The 21301-nt window shown below is 52.3% G+C and overlaps 2 protein-coding genes across 3 annotated transcripts in view; both read right to left on the reverse strand.

Moving 5' to 3' along the window:
• Positions 1 to 2093: 2093 nt before the first annotated feature.
• Positions 2094 to 5079, reverse strand: MAFA (MAF bZIP transcription factor A). The gene has a single exon (XM_077189656.1). The coding sequence runs from the start codon at positions 4223 to 4225 to the stop codon at positions 3359 to 3361; it is 867 nt and encodes a 288-aa protein (XP_077045771.1). The 5' UTR covers positions 4226 to 5079; the 3' UTR covers positions 2094 to 3358.
• Positions 5080 to 8076: 2997 nt separating this feature from the next.
• Positions 8077 to 21301, reverse strand: part of ZC3H3 (zinc finger CCCH-type containing 3) — a 127533-nt gene continuing 114308 nt past the window's right edge. The window contains exons 10-13 of one of the 2 annotated variants that reach the window (XM_054633846.2): positions 19282 to 19460; positions 17515 to 17723; positions 9503 to 9577; positions 8077 to 9345 (exon numbers count right to left, since the gene is read on the reverse strand). In XM_054633846.2, coding sequence (XP_054489821.2) covers positions 9314 to 9345; positions 9503 to 9577; positions 17515 to 17723; positions 19282 to 19460 — 495 coding nt within the window. In that variant the 3' untranslated portion in view covers positions 8077 to 9313. Of the gene's footprint in view, positions 9346 to 9493; positions 9578 to 17514; positions 17724 to 19281; positions 19461 to 21301 lie in introns of both variants that reach the window. The other variant, XM_054633838.2, reaches the window with a different exon arrangement.

Consider the following 21301-nt stretch of genomic DNA (forward strand, 5'->3'; position numbering starts at 1 on the left):
GAGACGAGTCATAAACCAGCCAAATTTAGGCTTAAACTACTTTAGGTTTTATTATTTATTCAGCAAACCCAAATCTCAGAAAGCTGGGAGCTTCAGGAGCATGGAGAAATTCAGGATGATGGGGCAGAAGGGTGCAATTCCACCCCCAAATCTCCCAGAAAAATTGTGGGATGGGGTCCCCCAATGGAGGACCAACATTAATGGGTGGCAGCAACACCCTGTGTCCTGCTCCAGCTATTAGGCGATTTCAAGGAGGGTTTGGAGAAAAAAATAAATCAACAAGGAACTAAAAAAATAAATCAAAGTGGCACACGGAATTGGGGATCCCTCTGGGATAAAGAGGAAGGGATAATGCCTGGATTGCCAAAATAATCTGGGATCTTTCCCAGGTTGTTGCACCCCAAAACAAAAGCAAAAGGAGAGGGCAAAGGGGAAAATTTGGAATCCTAAATTGCTGCCTTCGTTCTGCCATGGAAGCAGGGAAAGGATTCCAGAGCTGGAGACGATCGCAGCCACCTCACGGGCATCGCGCCGTGTCCTGGGGTGACACCCCATGGGACAGCGCTCCCACAAAACCCCACACAGACCCCAAAGTCAGCTCTGCTTCCCCAGCCAGCCCCAGCCCAGCTGGGAAAAGGGGCAGTGACCCCCAGGATGTGCTAACAGGGAATGGGGATCACAGAAAGATCCAGGAGTGAGGATTTAGACAGCGGGGACTGAGATCTCCAGGCTGGTTTGGGGAAGGTACCAGCCCCAAATACTTTTTCCTCCCCAAATTCTTGTTTGATCATGACCACGCAGCTGGATGTGTTCTCCCCCCAAAAATATATGCCAAGAGAAAGGGATATTGGGAGGAAAATTAGGGAATTACCCACCAGAAAGCTGTGATTCACCTCCAAAAAATTCAAGGACGCCACGTCCCGCAAGTGGCTGCATGGGTTCATTTTACTTAGAGCCAGGTTTGCAAAGTTTCCCTGGATCTAAATAAATACAGGAATAAGGGGTGAATCCCCCACCCTTCAAACACCCCCTTTTGTCCAGCCCTGGGACAAATCTCCCTCTTTGCATCCCAGCTCCCATCCCAAAATCCAAGTCCGATATTGAGCCAAGCTCAGGCTGCTCAAAAATCCTCTGGTCACACAGTAAGACACCAAAAAGCCATAAAAAGATGAAGAAAAAGGGGAGTGAGGTTTGGGTGTGCAGAAAAGGCATGACCAGAGGGTTGTGGAGTTGCGGGCACCCCACAAATCCAAGGAAAAGCCAGGGGGTTACATGAGCACGGCAGAGATTTATGGAAGTAGCAGGAGGGAACACGCCACAGCTTGGGGACCTGCCACAGCTGAGCCTGGGCAAAAACACAGGACAGAAAATACACCAAAATATTTAAAAAGCACATAGAATGCCGAAAAAATGTGTTGTACCAAGGGTTGTGTTGGAATTTGTCCCGCTGAGTCCGGGAAAAGCTGCACCAGCGCTTGGGGTTTGCGGCAAAGGGAGAAACATCCTTTAAAACAGTCCCAAAAACCCACAAAATCTCAGTAAAATACCAGCCCAAAAGCTTGGATTAGGGAAGGTGTGGGCTTGGTTTGTTAAGGGGTCCTTCTTTAATTAAAATTTCAAGCGGGAGAAGCCAAAGGAGGAAAGAAAAATAATTTATTACCGTTGAAAATCAAGCCAGCAGCTCATCGGGACGGTGTCGGGCAAGCTGGAACCAAGCTGGATCCGGTGACTTCCCAGCAGCTGCAGGGATGAAGGTCTCCAGGACCCTCCAGCCGGGAAAGAAAACCAAAAACACTCAGAACCCGGCTAAAAAAAAACCAAACCAAAACAAAAACAAAACAAAAAAAAGGCAGGAAAAGTGAAAAGCCAGAGTTCAATGAGGCAGAGGCGACGCTCAACACCGGACTTATCTCAGCGGGAGCTCAGGGAAGGTTTTGCACCAGCACCGGGAATCAAAGGGATAATAAACAACCCCCAAACAAAACCCCGACGATGCGGGGACTCCCCCCAAAAGTTGAGAGAAAACCCGACCCAGGCTCTAGTTGAATATAAGTTTTTATCTTGATGCAACATCATTAAAACCGTCACAAATCGAAACAACAGGTCGTTAAAAACGCTTCGCACGATCAGTCCCTAAAATGCACCAGGTTCCCAAGCTCGCTTTGTCCGCAGGACCCTTTTGTTTCCCCCCCAAAATTTGTTTTTTTTAAATTTTTTTCTCCTTTTTTAAATAAGCAACTCGTTTAAAAAAAACAAACAAACAAACCCGCCCCGCTCCTCCGCGCAGGATCGGTCCCGCTTTCGCTCCAACGATTGCACAAATTCTTAATCCTTTTTTTTCCTCTTGTTTCCACAACAAATAATGTGCATTTTCTTGCCGTCTGTTTTTTTTTCTTTTTCTCCAAACATCGAGGTTAAAATAAGATTTTCCGTTTCCCGAGGGTTAATAAATAAATCTGGTGCATAGTGAGATAGCAGCCAACCGTTTGCAGTCCATATATTACTATATTGCCTTTCAGGTCACCCTAAAATTGTTACCTCTTCCCCTCCCGCCCCTCCCCACTATTTTTAAGAGCATAGATAATTTTAAATCTCTATAAAACAGTATTATTTCACCCAATCGATTCCTGTATATAGTGCATTCGGCTTCTTCCCAACATCGTTAAATTAACTCGGATATTATTTGCATGCTATTACATACAAACTTTTAAGACTCGTGTAATTTTTTTTTCTCTTTTCTAAAGGATTTTAGGGTTTTTTTGTTGGTTTTTCTTTTTTTTGTTCGTTTTCTTTTTCTCGTAAATCACCAAGCAAAATATAGGCTCAAGGAAAAAAAAAAAAAAAAGAAAGAAAAACAAAAAAGGCAAAAAACGAACTAATTTTCTACATATTTACAAGGGTGAATAAGTTAAATGTGGCTCAGGTTTGCCGGCCGGGAATGGGGGGTGGGCGGAGGGGCCGGGCAGGGCGCAGCGCTGCCGGGGACCCCCCGGCCGATCCGCGGGGATCCCTCGAAGAATAAAAATCCCAATGGAGGGGAAAACCCGCAGGAAAAGGTGGGGAGAAGCCACCTGGATGGCGCCGATGCTCCCGGGAAGGGGGGCGGGTGGCCGTACACGTCCCGCATGCAGGGCTGCCCCCCACTCCCCCACCCCGGGACCCCCACCCCGAGTCCCGATGGGTGGGTGCGTGGTGGGAGGGAGGGAGTTTCAACTTCCCCTCCCCAAAATTTCAGTGGGGACTTCATAATATTATTTTTTTTTCTCTTTTTAAATATAAGCGGCGGGTTTGCTCTCTCCCCGCATGAGGAAAAAAAAAACCAAAAAAAGGGGATCCCACCCCATCCCACCAGCCCGGCTCACATGAAGAAGTCAGCGGTGGCTTTCGGGGCGGCGGATGGGGAGGGCTCCCGCGGGAAGCCCCGGCCGGCCAACTTCTCATATTTTTCTTTGTACAGATCCCTTTCCTTGGCCAAGCGGGTCACCTCCTGCTTGAGCTGCTCCACCTGGCTCTGCAGTTGGCATTTCTCGTTCTCCAAGATGTGCCGTTGCTGGACCCGCTTGTAGCGGCAGGATTGAGCGTAGCCCCGGTTCTTCAAGGTCCTCCTCTTCTGCTTGAGGCGGATCACCTCCTCCTTGCTGAAGCCCCGCAGCTGCCGGTTCAGCTCCCGCACGGACATACTCACCAGCTGATCGTCGGAGAACCGGTCCTCCAGGCGTAGGTGGTGATGATGATGATGGTGATGGCCGGGATGGTGATGCGCGGCCGGCGGCAGCTCCTCACCCCCGAAGGGCTGAGGTCGGAAGGGCTCGTACCCTTGGTGGTGATGATGATGGTGGTGAGGGGCACCGATCAACGCCTCCACCGCGTCCTCCGGCGTCAGGTTGAGAGCTTCGGGGTTGAGGTGATGCTGGTAACCCGACATCCAGTACAGCTCCTCCAGCTGCTGTTTGGAGCCCAGGGAAGCGGCGGTGGTAGCCGGGGGGCCGGGGGCCGGTTGCCCACCGGGGCTGGGAGCGCAGAAGCTGGGCGAGGAAGGCACGGAGGAGCAGGGCGTGCTGAGCGGGGTGGACGACAGGGACCCGGCGGGCAGGCGGTGGCACAGCCGCTCCGCCTCCGCCGGCTCCTTCTTCACCTCGAACTTCATCAGGTCGAAATCGTTCACGTACTCGATGGCGAGGGGGCTCGTGGGCAGCTCCGCGCTCATGGCCAGCTCCGAGGCCATCTCAGTCCATGGAGGGACCGGGGGGGGATCCCCCGGGCACCGCCGCTCACCGAGGGTCCCGCGGGCTCCGGGAGCCTCCTCCGAGCGGGCTCCGGCGCAAGCGGCTGCCCAGACCGGGCTCCGGGACCCTCCGATGGGGCTTTGCCGTGGGGTTCAGCGGGGCTCCGGGACCTTCGGACGGGGATCTGCTGCCGGGCACTGGGACCCTCCGGCGGGGCTCCGCTGCGGGGCTCAGCCGGGGACCGGGAACTCCCGGCGGGACTTTGCGGTGGGATTCAGCCGGGCTACGGGACCTTCTGACGGAGCTCTGCGGCGGCGTTCAGCGGCGCTCCGGGACGCTCCGACCGGGATCCGCTGCGGGGCTCAGCCGGGCTCCGGGGACTTTGCGGGGAGGTTCAGCGGCGTCCGAGATGGGGCTCTGCTGCGGGGCTCCGGGACCCTCCACCGGGGCTCTGCTGCGGGGCTCCGGGACCCTCCACCGGGGCTCTGCTGCGGGGCTCCGGGACCCTCCACCGGGGCTCTGCTGCGGGGCTCAGCCGGGCTCCGGTGCTCGCCTCCGACGGACTTTGCGCTGCGGTTCAGCCGGGCTCCGGGACCCCCAGCCGGGGCTCCGCTGAGGGCTGCGGGGCAGCCACCTCTCTCCGTCGGGGCTCGGTTCTGCTGCTGCTCTCCGGGACCCTCCTCCGACCGCCACGGCTCTGCGCTCGGGCCGGGCGGGCTCCGCCGCTGCCTGCGGCCGGTTCCCAATGGCGAGGAGCGGGCAGCGCCCTGCCCGCCCCTTCCTGCCTCCCCTGGCACCTGCCCCGGCCCCACCTCCCCGGGCTCCGAGCCTTCTCCTGCCTCCTCCTCCTCCCGCCGGGACACGGCGCCCTGGGGGCGGGGGCCGCTCCCTTGCCCGCCCCTGCCCGCGACCGGCGCCGCCGCCGCCGGGAGCTCAATGGAACTCGCCGCCTTTTATATGGGGAAAACGAGGCACGGCCACGCCTACTGAGGCGAGGCTAAGCGCTTCCAGCCTATCAGCATCCCGAGAGCTCGCTTGGATTTTCATATCCCCATGGCAACGCCCCCGGGGCAGCTGTCAATCTCCGGAGGCGGGGAAGGCTCCGGGTACCCCCTGGACCCTCTCGGCCTGCGCATCCCAAGGTGGGGCTTCAGCTGCCACCCTCCGCCCCGAACTGAGTGTGGAGTCGGGAGAAACATCCTAGATATCCTGATTTCCAACTCCCCAAAAAGGGGAAATATCCGAAAAGGAGTTACTGACCCTAAAATCGGGTTTGGTGCCACCTCGCTGAGGGATCACAGCATCGGAATTCAGCCCCTTCCCCACCTCAGGAACAGACCAGGATCCTTCCCGGAGCACTTCCATCCTTGCAGAAAGTAAAATAAGTATAATTCTGGGGATTTTTCGATTTTCCATAAGCTATTGGTGGTCAGGCTGCACCTGGTTTCGGAGGTGGCATCGCACCTAGCACAGGTGACATCCACACCTGACACATGAACGGGAGTGTCACCAGATGGAGGACCAGGACTGCCAGCCCAGCTCCTGGAAAAGGTGTCAATGGCACACAGAGGCAGCAGGTCAGGGGGTTTTTGGGGTGCTCATGCCACCCCTGGATGAGGCCCTGGTTGGGATGTGGCCGTGCTGCTCCATCTGCAACCTCACAGCTGCTGCAGCCTGGTGGGAACAGGACTGGGAAACTGAGGCACGGGGGAGTTGCCATGGAGTGGTCCCACCTAATCCCAAGGGATGAGCAGGTCCATCCCACAGAGTCTGGAAACACCCATCCACTCATCCCCTGGGGGTTCAGGATTGTCTCTGTCACCCACAGGATGCATCCTGGGTCCCACTGCATCCCAACCCAGCTGCATCCCACCCTACTGGATCCCACAGGCAGCTCCTCGGGATGTGGGGGGTGACATTCTCCTCATCCAGCCAATCCTGAATGGGGATTTGGGGACAGGAGACACTGCTCTCCATGGCTGCTAACTGACTCTTTGGATATAGGGTCAAATTAATGCAAAAAAAGGTGTTTTTTGAGGATGAAAACCTTTATCCTGATGCAACTCCAGCAATTAAAATTGTTGCTTTTGCTGGATCTGGCCTCTGGGGAGGCCCCATCTTTCTGCTGCTAATTGGGACAGGGCAGAGGGAGCATTTATTCCCCTTGGGAAGGGTCATGGATGCAACCAAAGCCCCAAACATGACCCCCATTCCCTGGTGATCCTGGATGTTATCCCATATTGGGCACAGACATGCCACTTTGGAGTCCCCAAACTTGGGCATGACTTGAGGGAGGGGGCAAAGAAGTGGACAACAAAAAACCTTTTTTGTGGGGTGGTTTTAACCCTTTTTGCTTCACTGTGTCACCCTAAATCCATCATCATCCCACCTGTGTAGCAGGATACCGGGATCCCACACTGGGAAAAGATGGGGTGCCACCTCCTTTCTCCTGGCACTATGATCCTCCCCAGAGCTGCTCCACCCTGGGGGCACCTGGCCCCCACCAGCAGCTGCCACCCAAGCTGGGACAGGAGCCACCAAGGGATTAGGACCGGGCCGGGCTCCAATGGGGCCGTGGCTCCCCGGTGACACCCCCGGGGTATTTTTAGGAAATGCCCATGGCATGTCCCCAACCCTCCCGGCCACGCCGGGCCCGTCAGCTAAGTTTACTCACAGGCGGTCAAGTGACATAACCAGGTTGGTGGCCTCGGGATGGTGGCAGGATGGCGTCACCTTTCACTTTTAGAGCTCGTGTGCCCCATCACTCCTTAGAGCAGGGCTGGGTGCCCACCTGGGGCTGCCTCAGTTTCCCTGGATGGCACACGGCTCCCACTTGAGGTGTTGTTGGCTTGGGGACAGTGACCTCACCCCTCGGGAGGGTGTTATCCACCACAATGCACCCCATGGAGAGAGGGTGGGACCATCCTGGTGATGCTCCACCAGCACCTGCCTCACTACCCAGTGCTGCTGCAGGCTCAGGAATTTTGGGGCGGAGGGGTGGAAATCGCATTGGGAGGAGGATGAGGATGAGGCTGAGGAGGAGGAGAAGGTGGAGAAGGAGGAGGGCAGGGAACAGCCACCCCGATGACAGGCAGAAAACTGATCCCGGCGGGTGACGTTCACCCGGCACCTGCTTCCCCGGCAGGGGACCAAGAGCGCTGCCAGCAGCACCCGCCACGGGAAGGTTTTTCCGGGAAATGTTTATGGAGCCCTCCAGAAACGCCACCCTGTGCCAACCTCCCAGTCGTGGCACCCCCCAGGGAATGCCCTTGGCGGGCAATGTCCCCGAGCCCAAGAGCGCACCCCCGGCTTCACAGCGAGGAGGGATAAATCCCATCGGAACCCATTGCCGGGGAATTGAGGACGTTGGAGACAGAGGGGGAACCCACCGGAGTTCAGTGACACCTCTCCAGGGGCCGCGTTTATCCCTGCTTGGAAATTAATCACCCCCAAGCAGAGCTTTAACGACAGCCGGCTGGAAATTCCAGTCCTCCCCGGGAAGGGAGCAGCGGTGCCGGTGGGCGGAGGAGCCACCGCTCCTCATTGCCTCCTTTAATTAGTGCAGCACAAGGATTATCCTCGTTAGGGATCCAGGGAAAACCAAAGCTCCCGGCCACCGCTGGACATCCCTGAGGATTCACAACAGCACCGTCTCCTCCAGGATGGTTTTTAGGGAATTTAGTTGGGTTTTTTTAGGATACCACCACATGAGGAATCATTGTTTCTGGATGAAAAGTTTTAATGATTAAAAAACCTAAGGATTTAGGGATCAGAGTGACTCCTCTACTGGATTTGTATGGATATTTGATGGGATGTTCATGCACTGCTGAAAAAAGAGGAAAGCCACAGGGAGGCTTTTCCATCCCAGGGGAGGAAACTCTTTTATTTACATATCAAAACACAGGAGTTAACAAAAGACATTTTCATATCAACAAAAACCACGATGTTTTTATTAAAAATCAACTCGTTGGACACACCCTGGGGCACAAGTGACATCCCAGGGTGAGGATCTGCTGGTCCTCCAGTGCCTGGGGGATGTTGTGGATTTGGGATGGTGACAAAACCCCTCCACGGGGGTCACTTGGTGGAGGGAACCCCCCTGTGGGGACCTGTTTGGGGGGCGAAGCCACCGCCCATTGGCATTTCCTACCCTGTCTCTGATCATACCTGGATCCAGCATCCCCAGGGAGCCCCAGTCCTTCCCAATTCCCTCTGATTCCTTTTCCCCACAGGATTTTGCCTGAGGGGCTGTAGATGAGCAAATCCCACAAATCACATCTGTGTGGGAGAACAGCACCTGCCACCCCAAAATCCCTTGGAAATTTTACCTATGGATGCAAAACCCCATTGTTCCAGTGTTCCTTCACTCTGTTCCTGCTTGGATTTGGAGAGTCCCCAAAAACCCCCAAACCCTGGAGGAGTTGGCTTGGCTTTCCCAATGGAGCCCCAATCCCTGCTAGGATAGGGAGAGGAGGGGGTTGGGTGCAATTCAGGGAGACCCCAAAATGAAGATTGTGATCTCAGCACAACTCCAAACACATTTCCACAAGGGATGCTCTCAGCTCCAGGAAATCTCCTCCCAAAAGGAAGGGGATGGAGAGGGATGGGCTCTTGGAATGGTGGGATCAAGGCTGTGGGAGCTTTACACCCATTACATCCCATCACAGTGACTTGTCCCTGATACATCCCAGCCTGGATGTGGAAATGTCACCTGATGGCATTAAACCACCCCAGGTCCCCCTGTCCTGTCCTTGTGGCTGGGACAGCACCCGAGGATGGATGGGGATGGGAACCTCTTCCCAGCCCCACAAGCATCCAAGGAGGTGGCAGGACTTTCCTTCAACAAACCATCTGAAAAGGTCATTTATTGGTCAATTCAAAGGTTCCAAACAAAGCTGCTCCCCTGCAGGAACGAGCGGTGCATTCCCACGCTGCCGCACGGCTCCGTGTCCCAGTGACATCCCGGGAAAGCAAGAGGAGGAGGAGGGGGGTGCCATGCCTGGACATGGCATCCTGAGGTAGGTGCCAGGTCGTTCCCTGGCTCTCCAATTCCTGAGCTGGTCGGCTGCCACAGGATTGGGATGGACTCACAGCCGGGGCTTGATCTGCAGCCGTTTCCCTGGAGGGAGGGAAGGGAATGGTGATGGTGGGAAAGGGGGGGGAACACAGCTGGGTATTCCCAGGCTTCTCCTTGCCTGGTCATGGGAGGGGGTTAAACCACTGGGAAATCGGGAATGTGGGTGGTTTTCCACCCTGGCAGCACTCACTGGACTCACCGCTGCCACCCACAAGGGAGCTCTCGGAATCCTGCAGGGATGCCCTGGGGAACATTCTCCTCCTTTTGGCGTTGCCTGGAAAGGAAAGGAAGAAAAGAGAAGAAAGTCATTGAGGCTGACTCAGGTCACCTTGGAAATACCTTGGAATGCAGGTGGAGGAGTGTCCTAAGTTCCTCTTGTGCTTCACATCCCCCTTGGCCATGTCAAGGATGGAGGTGGCTCATTCCCCAAATCCCTGAGCATCCTCAGCTCCCTGCAAGTGGCACTCAGAGGTCGCTTCCCACCATGGAGCAGCAAATCTGCTGCAAAATTCCCAAGTTATGGGTGAAAAAGAGAATTAAAAAGGATCCAAACCTTCCCACTGGTGAACATCAGGACCTGCTTTGGTGCTGGGATGGAGCTGTAAAGAGCTGAGCGTCAGCAGTCATCACCCCAAGCATTCCCAGCATCCATTTAGGATGCTCCAGGTGATGTCTACTGCTTGCTGGAACATGGTGCTTCCTCCAAAGAGGGTTCTGGATGCTCATGTAGAGCCAAAACACCATGAAGTGCCTCTGGGAGGTGACCTCCATGTAGGACAAGTCCAGCACTTTCCCATGGACCAAGGTGGACAGAGTGAAATCCTTCTCCATTTCAACCACAACGTTGGGAGTACCTTTCTGCAGGTTCTCCTATTTTCCCTCTCCAAAGGGTTTGGAGAGGTGTTTATGGGCTTCCACGTACCAGAGTGATGGGTGGAAAGGAAAGTGGTGGCCACTTGGCCACCAAGATGAATGAGGGTGGAAAAAAGTGGAGGTTTCCCAGAAGAAAAAGGACCCACAGGTTTAGTGGGAAAAGTTCCCCTTCATTTGGGACTAGTGGAGATGGAGAAGGTCATGGAGAAGATGGAGGGAATCCAGCCCAAACCCCCTCCAGATGTTCTGTTGCTCGTGCTCCTGCAAAATTCTGCACGGCACTTCCCAAACAATGAACCCAACCTGGAGGTGGGACCAAGGACACCTACAAGCAACCTTGAGAGCCCAAAGGAGAAAGTTTTTGGGGCAGGGGAGGCAGGACAGGTGACAACCCAACAACGGGGGGTCTCCAAGAGTTTTCCTTTGCTTTCCAACTTGGATAAACAAACTTGCCGGGAGCCGAAGCCGCGCTGGCAGTGATTCATCGCTCTGGAGTTAATTTATGGAAAATAAAGAGGGCTCATTTAGCACCTTTCCACCCTTAATATAACTCCCATACATCAGCGGGATGCATGGCAGACACGGCGGATCAGGATATTCCTCACCAGCAACGCAGCCGAATCTGGCTGGGATTTGGGAACGGTGACATGGAGCAAAACACCCTTGCATCCCCACCCTCCTAATTTTTCCCTTTGGCATCCAGCCAGGTGGTTTTTCCAGCCTGGGATTCCAGCTGGAATGAGGGTCCGGAGCTGCTGGTTGTCACCTCAAGGGGTCAAAATCAGCAACTCCACATTCCTGCCCCATGGTGTGAGTTCAATAGGAATGGTGGGAAAGGCTGAATTCCCTTTGGATGAGCCAGGGAAAACTTCCTTAGCTGATATCCGTGAGGCAGCTCAAAGCAGGTTTGATTACAGAAGTAGAAATATGGATTTATTTCTTTGGGAGAAGAAGGAAAAAGGTGATTTTTAAATTGACCATAATTAACTTCCTGACTTTGGTACAGAGCGCACGGGGCCAAGATACTTCCAAAGTATCCATGCTTGATTTCCAACAGATTCCTCAAAAAAATCAAGGCAGGAATGAGAAAATGAACCCAAAATAGGTCGTGAGAGGGCTAAACTGGTTCCGTTTTTCCCCTTGGATGGAAGGAGATGGAGGAAGGATGGCGCAGCCAAGGGGTGAACACCACATCCCAAAAAACCCCCGGGAGGGAAAACCTGGACCAAACAGGGGTGTCACTCCACTCAACCCTGGCAAGATATTTTTCCAGTTTTGTGCTTGGGAGATCCTGCAAATGGCATGATCAATCTCGGATCGCATCTCCAGCTCCTTCACTCTCTCCCCCCGTGCCGCCTTTCCCGGCATTCTGGGAGCGGCGCAATCCATCTTCCAAGGAACCAGGTATATAATTTCTAGTTAGCGAAAGCAACCCCTTTTTCATTCCAAAGATTGAACGGCTTCTGAAGGAGAGGAACTGAGGCCGGATCACGAGTTTTCCATCGAAACCCAGGCGGTTTTCGCTGAGCTTGTCAGGCTCGTCGGAGAATTAGGACTTCCAGCGCTCTTCCTCCTGATGGAAATCAACATTTATTTTGCCTAAGCCTAAGAAGGTGTCAGGCAGACGGAGAAACTTGCCACTCTTCTCCAGGAAAAAAGAGGGGAAAGGAGGAAATCTAATAGAAATATATTATCAAGTCTGAGGAGTGGACAGTGCAGTAAATCACACTTCAGGTGGCACCATTAGATTTTTCAATAAAACCTGGTTTTCCCCCAGCCGGAGCCGAGAGGCTCCAGCTGCATCCAACAGGGAAGTTAAAACCAAATTTGTTTCATCCAGATGCTGATCCGAGAGGGATTGAAAGGGATTTCAAGGTGGGGAATCCTCTTGGATGAAGGGTGAAAGGAGGTGGGTCTGGGCCTGGGGCCGAAATCCTCTCCCTGCTCATCATTCCTGACCCATGAGGGATTAAAAATTGGGTTTCTCCACAAGGTGGGGAGGTGGAAGGCAGCTGGAGATGCCCCACCTCAGGGGTGAAGATTCCCAAACCCCAAATCAGCGAGATACAGGGAAAGACAACTCCCTTGCAGCTTTCCAAACTTTACCACCCAGCAGGAGAAAAGCTGGAATTTTGTTGGTTTCCCTTCCTTAATGACCTCCGGCCTGATGGAATGTTTGGTCTCCATCGTTCTCCTGATGCCACCAAAGGGTTTCATCCTGTCCTGCATCTTCCTCCAGGAAGGTTCAGAGCACCGAGATGAACCCCAGTATTTCCCTGCTGGATGCTCAAGGTTTAACACCATGAGGAGAAATTCCCTTCCAACACACTTTCCCTACTTATTCCCAGAAGAAAAATATCCCTTAACCCTTTCCGGGACACCTTAGGGGAGTCCAGAGGCTGAATCTGCCTTGGAAAGGTCTTTTCCTTTCATTGCCAAAGTCTCCTGGAGAAACTTGAGCTGGGAGATGCCTTTATATATATATTTTTTTTTTTAATTTTTTTTAATTAAATAAAACTTGACAACAGAAGATGGGGTGGAAAGCCCAGCAGCAAGGGCTGCATCCCAGAATTTCTCACAAATGGTTTTTCATGTGGAAAAAGCATATGGGGAGGGTTGGATCTCCTTGGCTCCATCCTGCACTGAATCCATGTGGTGACAACCTGCACTAGAAACTCATCCTGCTGCTCTTCCACCCCAACCTTCTGCCACAGGTGAATGAGACCCTAAAAACTGAGTCTAAATGCACCCATCCCTCAAGCAGGACAACACAGATCCATCAAATTTCTTCATGGAAAAGGGTTGTCAGACATTGGAAGGGGCTGTCCAGGGAGGTTTGGACTCCCTGTCCCTGGAGATGTCCAAGGATTGACTGGATGTGGCACTCAGGGCTCTGGTCTGGTGACAAAGTGAGGATTGGTCACAAGTTGAACTTGATGATCTTAGAGGTCTTTTCCAACCTTAATGATTCTGTGATCCCTCCAGCTCCATCCCCTACATCCACCAGACACCTCTGGGCTTGGGATACCTACAGCCTTTGGAGTGCCACAGATGACTCAAGTGTTGCTGGAGGCTGGGACTGCATCTCCTCATGTCCTGGTGGCCCTGAGTAGCTCCCAAAGTTAGAAACTTCACTGTGATTTAATTTCCTCATTGCAAAGTGTCCAATTTAGGACCTACCAAGTCTCACTCCTTTACCAGAAACTGCAGTAATTTTCTTCCATATTGATTTTTTGCCCAATTTTTCATGGAATCCTAAAAGGGTTTATGTTGGAAGGGACCTTAAGGACCAATTCCCATGGGCAGGGACATCTTCCACTAGTCCGGGTTGCTCCAAGCCTCATCCAAACTGGCCTTGAACACATCCACAACTTCTCTGGAAAACCTGTGTCAAGGCCTCACCACCCTGGAGATGTTTGTGACCACACAGAGAAATCAATTCCCTGGTTTTTATCCCCATTGCTTCCTCCCAAAAGGAACAAACTGCACCAAGTCCTGCTGGGGTCAAAGTGATGCCAGCTCCTGTTATTCCAGGACAATCCCCTCATGCACAAGCCCTCCAACCCCAACCATGCAGGGAAAGCTCCAGGGCATCTTCTGCCACTGACTCAACTGATCAAAGGCTTGGTTGCCTCACCTAGCTACCAAAAAAAAGTTCTGGAGCAAAGATCTGCTGGCAGAAGAAGCACCAAAGGAGATGCATCATGGCGATGAAGATCCCAGGGGGACTGGCCACATCCACATGGATAGCGGCAGCTCTGGATATCTCCCAAATTAAATTGGGATTGTCCTGTGCAGGACCAGGAGTGGGACTTGACAGTCCCTTCTAAACTGAGATATTCTCTAATTCTCAGATTCCTGGAGCTGGGAATGGTTGGATCAAGCCCCGTCACCAAGGCAGCGGGGACAGCGGCAGTTCCGTGCTGGGGTCATCTCAACCACAGTGAGGAAAGAGGTGAAAATCCACAAAATCCCCAAACTTATCCCTCCTGAAGTAGAAGCCGTAAACAAACCCAGAAGCCGCCGCCACACCTCCCCGAATTCCTCGGAAGCCGAGGCGGTTGAGCGTGCTCAGCGGAGCCGTTAAAAAAGACTGGAGCGAGCATCTTCCATTAACGTTACGACCGTGAAATATGACAATAAAATGACGGCCGTATGGTCCCAAATTTGCAGCCCGCCGAGCTGCTCGGGGTTTATCGTCACTCAAACGTGCAGAGAGCTGTAAAATGTTTACAGAAAGGGTCGTTTGCGGCTATAAAATCCTCTTTTCTCTCCTAAACAAGGCTGAGCGGAGCCATTTACAAAGCCCGGAATGTTCATCGGGGGAGAGGGGAACATCTGTTCTCTCCAGGAGTTTGCAGTGATCTTCTCGAACAAATTAACTAAAATGGGTGCTTTCTAATTAAATTAGCACTCGATTGGAATGGTTTGCATTGGTGCAATTAGCGCGAGGAGGCCAGTTAGGCTCCAGCACAGGCGATTTAACTGGAAGGTGAAATATGGAAAAGCCCATTACCTGGAAAACAGGAGTTGGAGAGGCAGGGAAGCCTGTTCTCCCTCCAGCTCCATGCTCCTGGGTGGATAACACAAGGTGAAGGATGGGATGCCACCAAACCCACTCTTCCCATTTGGGATGCTCGGCTGGGAGCAGTTGGCTGTCCCCGTGCTGCACAGATTGGCTTTTTGGAGGATGCTTGGAAAGTACCAGCGCCCTCAAATTACAGAATCCCAGAATCATTTCGATTGGAAAAGACCTCCGAGATCAACCTTTACCCAATCGCTACCTTGTCAACAAATCACTCTTCCAACCCCGATTTCCAGGCTCCTCTGGAGGGTTGGGAACACGCCAGTGGCTCTGCTCCATGCACGCAGAACACATCCCTCCTTTCCAGTCCCCTTTCCCTATATCCTGAACCCAGACCCCCACTGAGACCCTGCAAGCTCACGCTGTTGCCCACGCTGGTCCTTAAAGGTCACCTCCAAACTCCCTCCCTGCCCCTCCCGTGTTTTTACTCGTTCCTCTTGCATTTCCCAGGATTAAAAGGGCATTTTCTCCAATTGTGACCATTTAACCAAGGAATTAATCTCCTTCCTTAATGACAACCTGTCCTCTTCCTTATTTACCATCCCCATAATTTGTGTGTCAACTTCAGGCTTCACAAGCACAAACCCAATGTTATCGCTGGCACAGCTGCCCAGATCCCACCCCCAAATCCCACCACAGACTCCAGCTATTTTCTAGAAGAAAAGAGCTACGCAAGGACTCATCCTGACCACCCTCTCAGCTCCAAACTCAATCTCAGGATCACCAAATATTCTGAAGGAATACAGGAATATTGGAAGGGATCCACAAGGATCATGGAGTCCAGTCCAAGTGATGTGGCCACCACAAAGCATTTGGTCCTTTAGAAGCATCAGTCCCATGTTCTCTTAGGATGGTGGCCAGGGCTCCTCTTATCCCATTGGATTTGGGTGTTTCCGGGGGCTGCTGTGACCTGAAATCCCTTGGCTGGGATTAAGATGAAACCCCAAGGATGGGCAAAACCCATGGATCAACATTCCCATGTCCAGACTCGGCACGTCATCTCTTTGGCAGGGAAATTGCTTCATTATCAGATGATTTTACAGCCATCTGCAATTTCTTTGGTTTTCCTTTCTAATGGATCCTCCAGCATCTGTTTTCCCAATTCCATGAGCCTCCCTGGGCAAAGGAGCACAGAGGGATGAGTGCCCAGACCTCGTAGCTGCCAGCTTCAGCCAGCCTTCCTGATGACATTTCCAAATGAACCAGCTCCTCCTCCTCATCCTCCCGCCCAAAACGCCTGGAAATCATCCTCCCTTGGATGCACACACTAGAATTAAGAAGAAAAGGATGCCCTTGCTCCTGAGTTACTCCTGGCTGCCAAGTGTATTCCAAGGCATTTTAACAGTCTTCTTGTCCATTAATTAATTGTTCCAACTTCATCATGGAGATAAAAATCCTGGTTAAGTTGCTGCTTTGGGAATACTTCCTGAGATCAAAAAGGAGTTGAACCAGGGCTAAGGAAGAGGAAGAAGGGGAGAAGAAATCCCTGGAAAGGGAAGCTGAGTGTTTCACTCCGTGTTGTGGAGAGGAACATTCCCAGCTGGGATGGTCCCCTCGCTGTGTCCACCACACTGTGGCTCAACAGCACCCGCGCTCGTCTCTGACTTCGGGAATATGTTGCTAATCCTGGGAATTCTCTTTCCAACAGCATTAAGGCATCTCAGCCCTCCCTGGCTTGAAGCGGCTGAGCCAGGCACAGCCTCGCAGATCCTTATGGATGATCCTGTAAATGCTTCAGCCTGGCTTTTGCAATGGAATTCATCCCTTACCCCAGTGGGATCCTGCTCCGGCTGCATGGAAAGCAGGGATCAAAGATGGGAAAGGCTCACACTGAACCAAATCTTGTGCCAGCAGAGCTGGCAATGGGAATTTCATCGTTACTCCCACAAAATATTGTGATTTCTGAGCCCATTCCTGGATGGTGCTCTGAGATGAAGCTGCACATCTCTCTGGAGAAGGATGGGAGAGGAAAAGGGAAATGTGGAGCATCATCCAGCCAAAAACCTCCCACTCAGAGCTGGGAAGAATCAGGCACAATCCCGGCCTCACCATCTCCATCACCTCTGCTGCTGGGGGTATATCCCTGGACCCCAAAATCCCATCCCTTTAGGGATTTTCCCATGGAAGAGCTGAAAGAGGAGAGGAGGAACCAAGGAGAACACTGGAGAAGCAGAAGCTACTTGCTCTCACGTGGCAGAATTCCTAAAAAGTTCTGCTCATCCTAAACCACATTTTCCAAAAATTTTACTGACTTCCAAAGTGAATAATCTCAGACTAACAGCTCTTCCTTCAAATTTCCAACCTGCAAACACTCCTCCTCACCTCCCACTGGAATGTTTTTTTATTGGAAAACTTCCAAGCTATTTCCTGCTGGGAAACAGGTGTGATGGATGGTCCAGAGGTCCTCCAGAGGCAGAGTATCCTTGCATCCCACTAAACGCCTTCTCTATAGGGCAGTGATGTGATTCCATCATGGAAATGAGACCAGATTCATCATTGGATAATTTACACGATAAGGAAGGAGTTGATAAAATAAGGGGACAAAGTCCTGATACACAATTTTGGGAACAGACACAAGGATTTGTGCCCAGATGGGAATCCTGACTGCCATCCCAGTTTGTACTCCCAGTCTTAACTGGTTTGGTGACTCACAAAGAACATGGATCCCATCAAAATCCATGGAGAACAACAGAGAATAACTTTTTTTTTCTTGGAAAACCAGAGCAGCTCCAAGCAGAGGATGTGATTCCTACCTGGTTCATCCTCTGGCTCGTCCTCATCCCCCTCCTCTTTGCAGCCCAGGGAACCAGGAGATTCTGGGGATCGGAGGGAGATGAAGGATGGCAGCTTTTGCAGGCAGCTACTTGGCTTGGGCTCCTCCTCTTTCCACAACTTCACCTCTTGCTCTGCACTGGAGGGTCCAGGAATTTCCCCATCATCCTGGAGCTGAGCTGGATCATTCCTGCAGGAATGGGAAAAACAATAAGGAAAAGTAAAACAATCCCACTTGGCAATGCTGGACAGGGCATCATATGCAACGGAAGAGGCTTGGAGCTCCCAGGTCCCCATCCAAGGCCATGCTGTATCCCTGATTTCCCTGAAGCCAGCACAGATTCAGCTGGAGTTTCTCCCTCCCCACCTGGATTCCCTGTCCTGCACTTTTCTGCAAGGTTCCCAGCTCCTCAGTTTCTTGTGGAGGTGCTGAGCTCCTGTTTGTGATCAAGCAGAGGGGAGATGGAAGGCGTGGGGAGCTGGGATGGCTTGGAGGTGTCCTGCTGGGCTTGGCTCATTCCCAGCCCTGCCACTCTCTTCCAAGCTAACTTGACACTCCAGCTCCTTTGACATCTCCCATGACGGTGCCAATAAAGGAAAAAAAAACCCTCTGGAGCAGCTTCCAAGCTGGGGCGTGCTCCCTTCCCAGCGGAGGACGCCAGGAGCCTCCCAACCAGGCAGGCCTGCACTCATTCCTCCTTCCCTAAAAAGAGCAAGGAGCTATTTTACACCTCGTTCACACCGGGAACGTGAGCTGGGTGTCATTCCAAGGCTCTTCTGTCACCAGGGATAAGTTCGGAGAACCCGCGGAGCTGCTCGTCCCCCTCTGCTACCTTACAAGGCAGGGCCAGGATGAGGCCCAGGCCCAGACCATGGAGGATTCCAGGAGCATGGACCAGCCTGGCAAAGCTCCCAGGTCCCTCCCTTTCCATCCCACCTTCACTACCATCTCCCACTGCAAAAAGCCATGGAGAAGCCACACACCCAAATCCATTTTTCCTCCTCCCACTGAGCAGAACTTGGAGATTTTGGCTTTTAAAGCCAAATTTCCATTTGGCTTTAGTTTTAATTCCATTGGGATGTTGTTGTCCTGCACGCAGGACTTGAGAGTGAGGGCAGAGCGTGTGCCAAGCTCAGGAAAATCCATCTCCCTGTGAGGATGAGGATGGACACATCCATCATCAGCCTGTGGCTCCATCCCAGCACCCAAAAACATCAGGAAGAGCTGAGAGAGCTTCCAAGGATTAACCAAGGGCCCAGCTCAGCACTAAACTTTTCCAAAGCCGCTTATCTCCATGTCCATCCCCATTTCTGATTCTCCAGCCCCTCCATGCCATGGAGAGGGCTCAGCTCTGCTCTCCAACATGGATGTAAGTAAGAGGGATGATGTTTTCCAGTTTCCCACATAACTATGGATAACCTGGACCCACTTTCAGCAGTGGAATCTCCATCAGGACTCCTCCATCTCCAAGAGGAAGATCTACAAAAGCCTCAAGGGTTCCTGGAGGTGCTAAAGCCCTGGATGGCACATTCCTAAGTGTGAATTCCCTCTTTCCTCTCCATCAGCTCTTCCTCAAGTATGGACACTGCCCATCCCAGAGGTGGCTCCATCAGAAAACACCACAGTGACCCACACCAACGCATCTTAAAATAAACCAGGATACAGACAGAACACGCCTGGAAGAGGAAAAATATGGAGCAGGTTGGGAAGCAAACTGTTAAATGAAGCAAAATGAGCTCTTTCCTACCTGCCTGATGCCTCCTGGATCCGTCTCCACTTGGAAGGGGGATTGTTGTGGTCTCCATCACCTCCAACCTGCTGTGGGTGACGTCTCTTCTGGGGGTGCAGGAGTTTGCACCGGGCACCCTTGGGGCAGACCCCTTTCTTGGCAAAGTCGGGACAAACCAGCGTGTGCTTCTTCTTGCACTACCAAGGAAAGAGGAAGCAGAGTTGGAAAAGGCAGAGAAAACCCTGTGGGAGCACAGGAATCCACAGCTGAGCTCCTTCAGGTGGCACCAATACCTTGCTAAAGGGAGAGAGGGATGTGTTGGCGTTTCCTTCTCCATATCAAAACAATATTCCAAGAAAAAATACTACTAAAAATAATATTCTAGTCTCGTACATTCCACACCTGCCCACGGTTTTCCAAGTGCTTGATTTTATGGATTCAAACCACCAAAGCCTTAACAGCAGTGATTTACCCCTGAAGAAGTCCCAAGGAGGTTATTTGGGCTGGAGAAGCTGGTTTTGGAGACAACACAGGATTTTATTGTCCCAGACATGCTTGGGACTTGGGAAAGAGCAGGAAAGAGCTGGAACAAAATCCTTTTAGGACTTATCCCAAAGGATTGCTGCCTGGACCAGCTTTCTGAGGAGGATGGATGAGGGCTGGAGCTCAACCTGCTCTTCCCAAGGCTTGGTTGATGGTCCCCATCCAGGGAAGCTCAGTGTGCCCATGGAATGGGGCTGTTAAAACAGCAGCATTGAGATGTTCATCCCTAAAAATGCTCCTGCACTCCCAGCTCTGGATTTTGGCAGCTCCCAGCAGCCACCAGTGGTTCTGGTGAGAGCAAGGTGTCATCAGTGTCCCAGAGCTTTCCCACAAGGTTTTCTGCTGGGAAATGGCACTTTTTGGCAGTGGGAAAGGCAGGCAGGGAAGAGGAGATGCCTTCAGCTGGGATTTCTATCTGGGTTCTTGGGAATGAAGGTGGGAGGAAGGAAAAAGAACAGACTCTGTCTAATCTCTGTTCCCAGCAATCCAGAGAGCTCATCCCAGCATATCCCAAGGGATAAAAGGTATGAGCAAGTCCTGGGCCCTTCTTAGTCCCATGTGGACCCACTCCCACCCAGGATGCTCCATCCTAACCAGTTTGGCTTTTGCATCACATTGTGACATCCATGGAGAGACAACTCAACACATGTGGCACAACCAAAAATTCCCAACTCCAAGATCCATTCCCTTGTAGACCTCCAGGAGAAATGTGGGTCCTTCCACATTCAGATGCCCAAGCATCCCATTCCTTCATGCTACAGACACTCAAATTTTGGGGAAAATGAGATAAATCCATGGGGAAACAAACACAGGGAGGGTTTCAGCACCACCATTCTGGCCTGCTTATAAAAATCCATCCTGCTGACAATGGGGGATGGAGGTCAATTCCTGCCCTTTTAATGCAACTTTACTTTGGGGACACAGGAGCAGCTCCCCGTGCTGACCTTTGGGATTAAGCAGGATTCCTGCCGAGCTCTCTCCTTGAAAAGCAGAAGGATTTGGCAGCTCCATCACCCGAGGCTGAGCGCTGAAGTCGGCGGCGGAGCAAGGAGCTCGTGTGCTGGAGGTTGGGGATGGTGCTGAGCAGCAGGAGGGCTGGGATCCACATGGACACACGGATATGGGCTCAATGTGGGGGACAGCTCAGTGATAGTGCTGCTTTTCCATAAAAAAAGACATTTAAAACTCCCATTCCTATGATTTTGCACCTCTTATTTCAAGGAGCTGGAATGGGAAGTAACTCTACAACCAACGGGCAACCTGGAAGTAGAGTCAGGTCTGAACAGTGGCTGGCTTTGCCATTACTCCCAGATCCTGTGTTTTATAGGAACGTGGAATGCTTTGGGTTGGAAGGGACTTAGAAATCATCTCATTCCACCCCCCTGTCATGGGCAGGAACACCTTCCCTATCCCAGATTTTGCTCCCAGCCCTGTCCAACCTGGCCTTGGGCACTTCCAGGGATGGGGCAGCCACAGCTTCTATAGGAAACTGGTG

This window comes from Agelaius phoeniceus, chromosome 1 (genome assembly GCF_051311805.1).
Source record: "Agelaius phoeniceus isolate bAgePho1 chromosome 1, bAgePho1.hap1, whole genome shotgun sequence".
Taxonomy (NCBI): Eukaryota; Metazoa; Chordata; class Aves; order Passeriformes; family Icteridae; genus Agelaius; species Agelaius phoeniceus.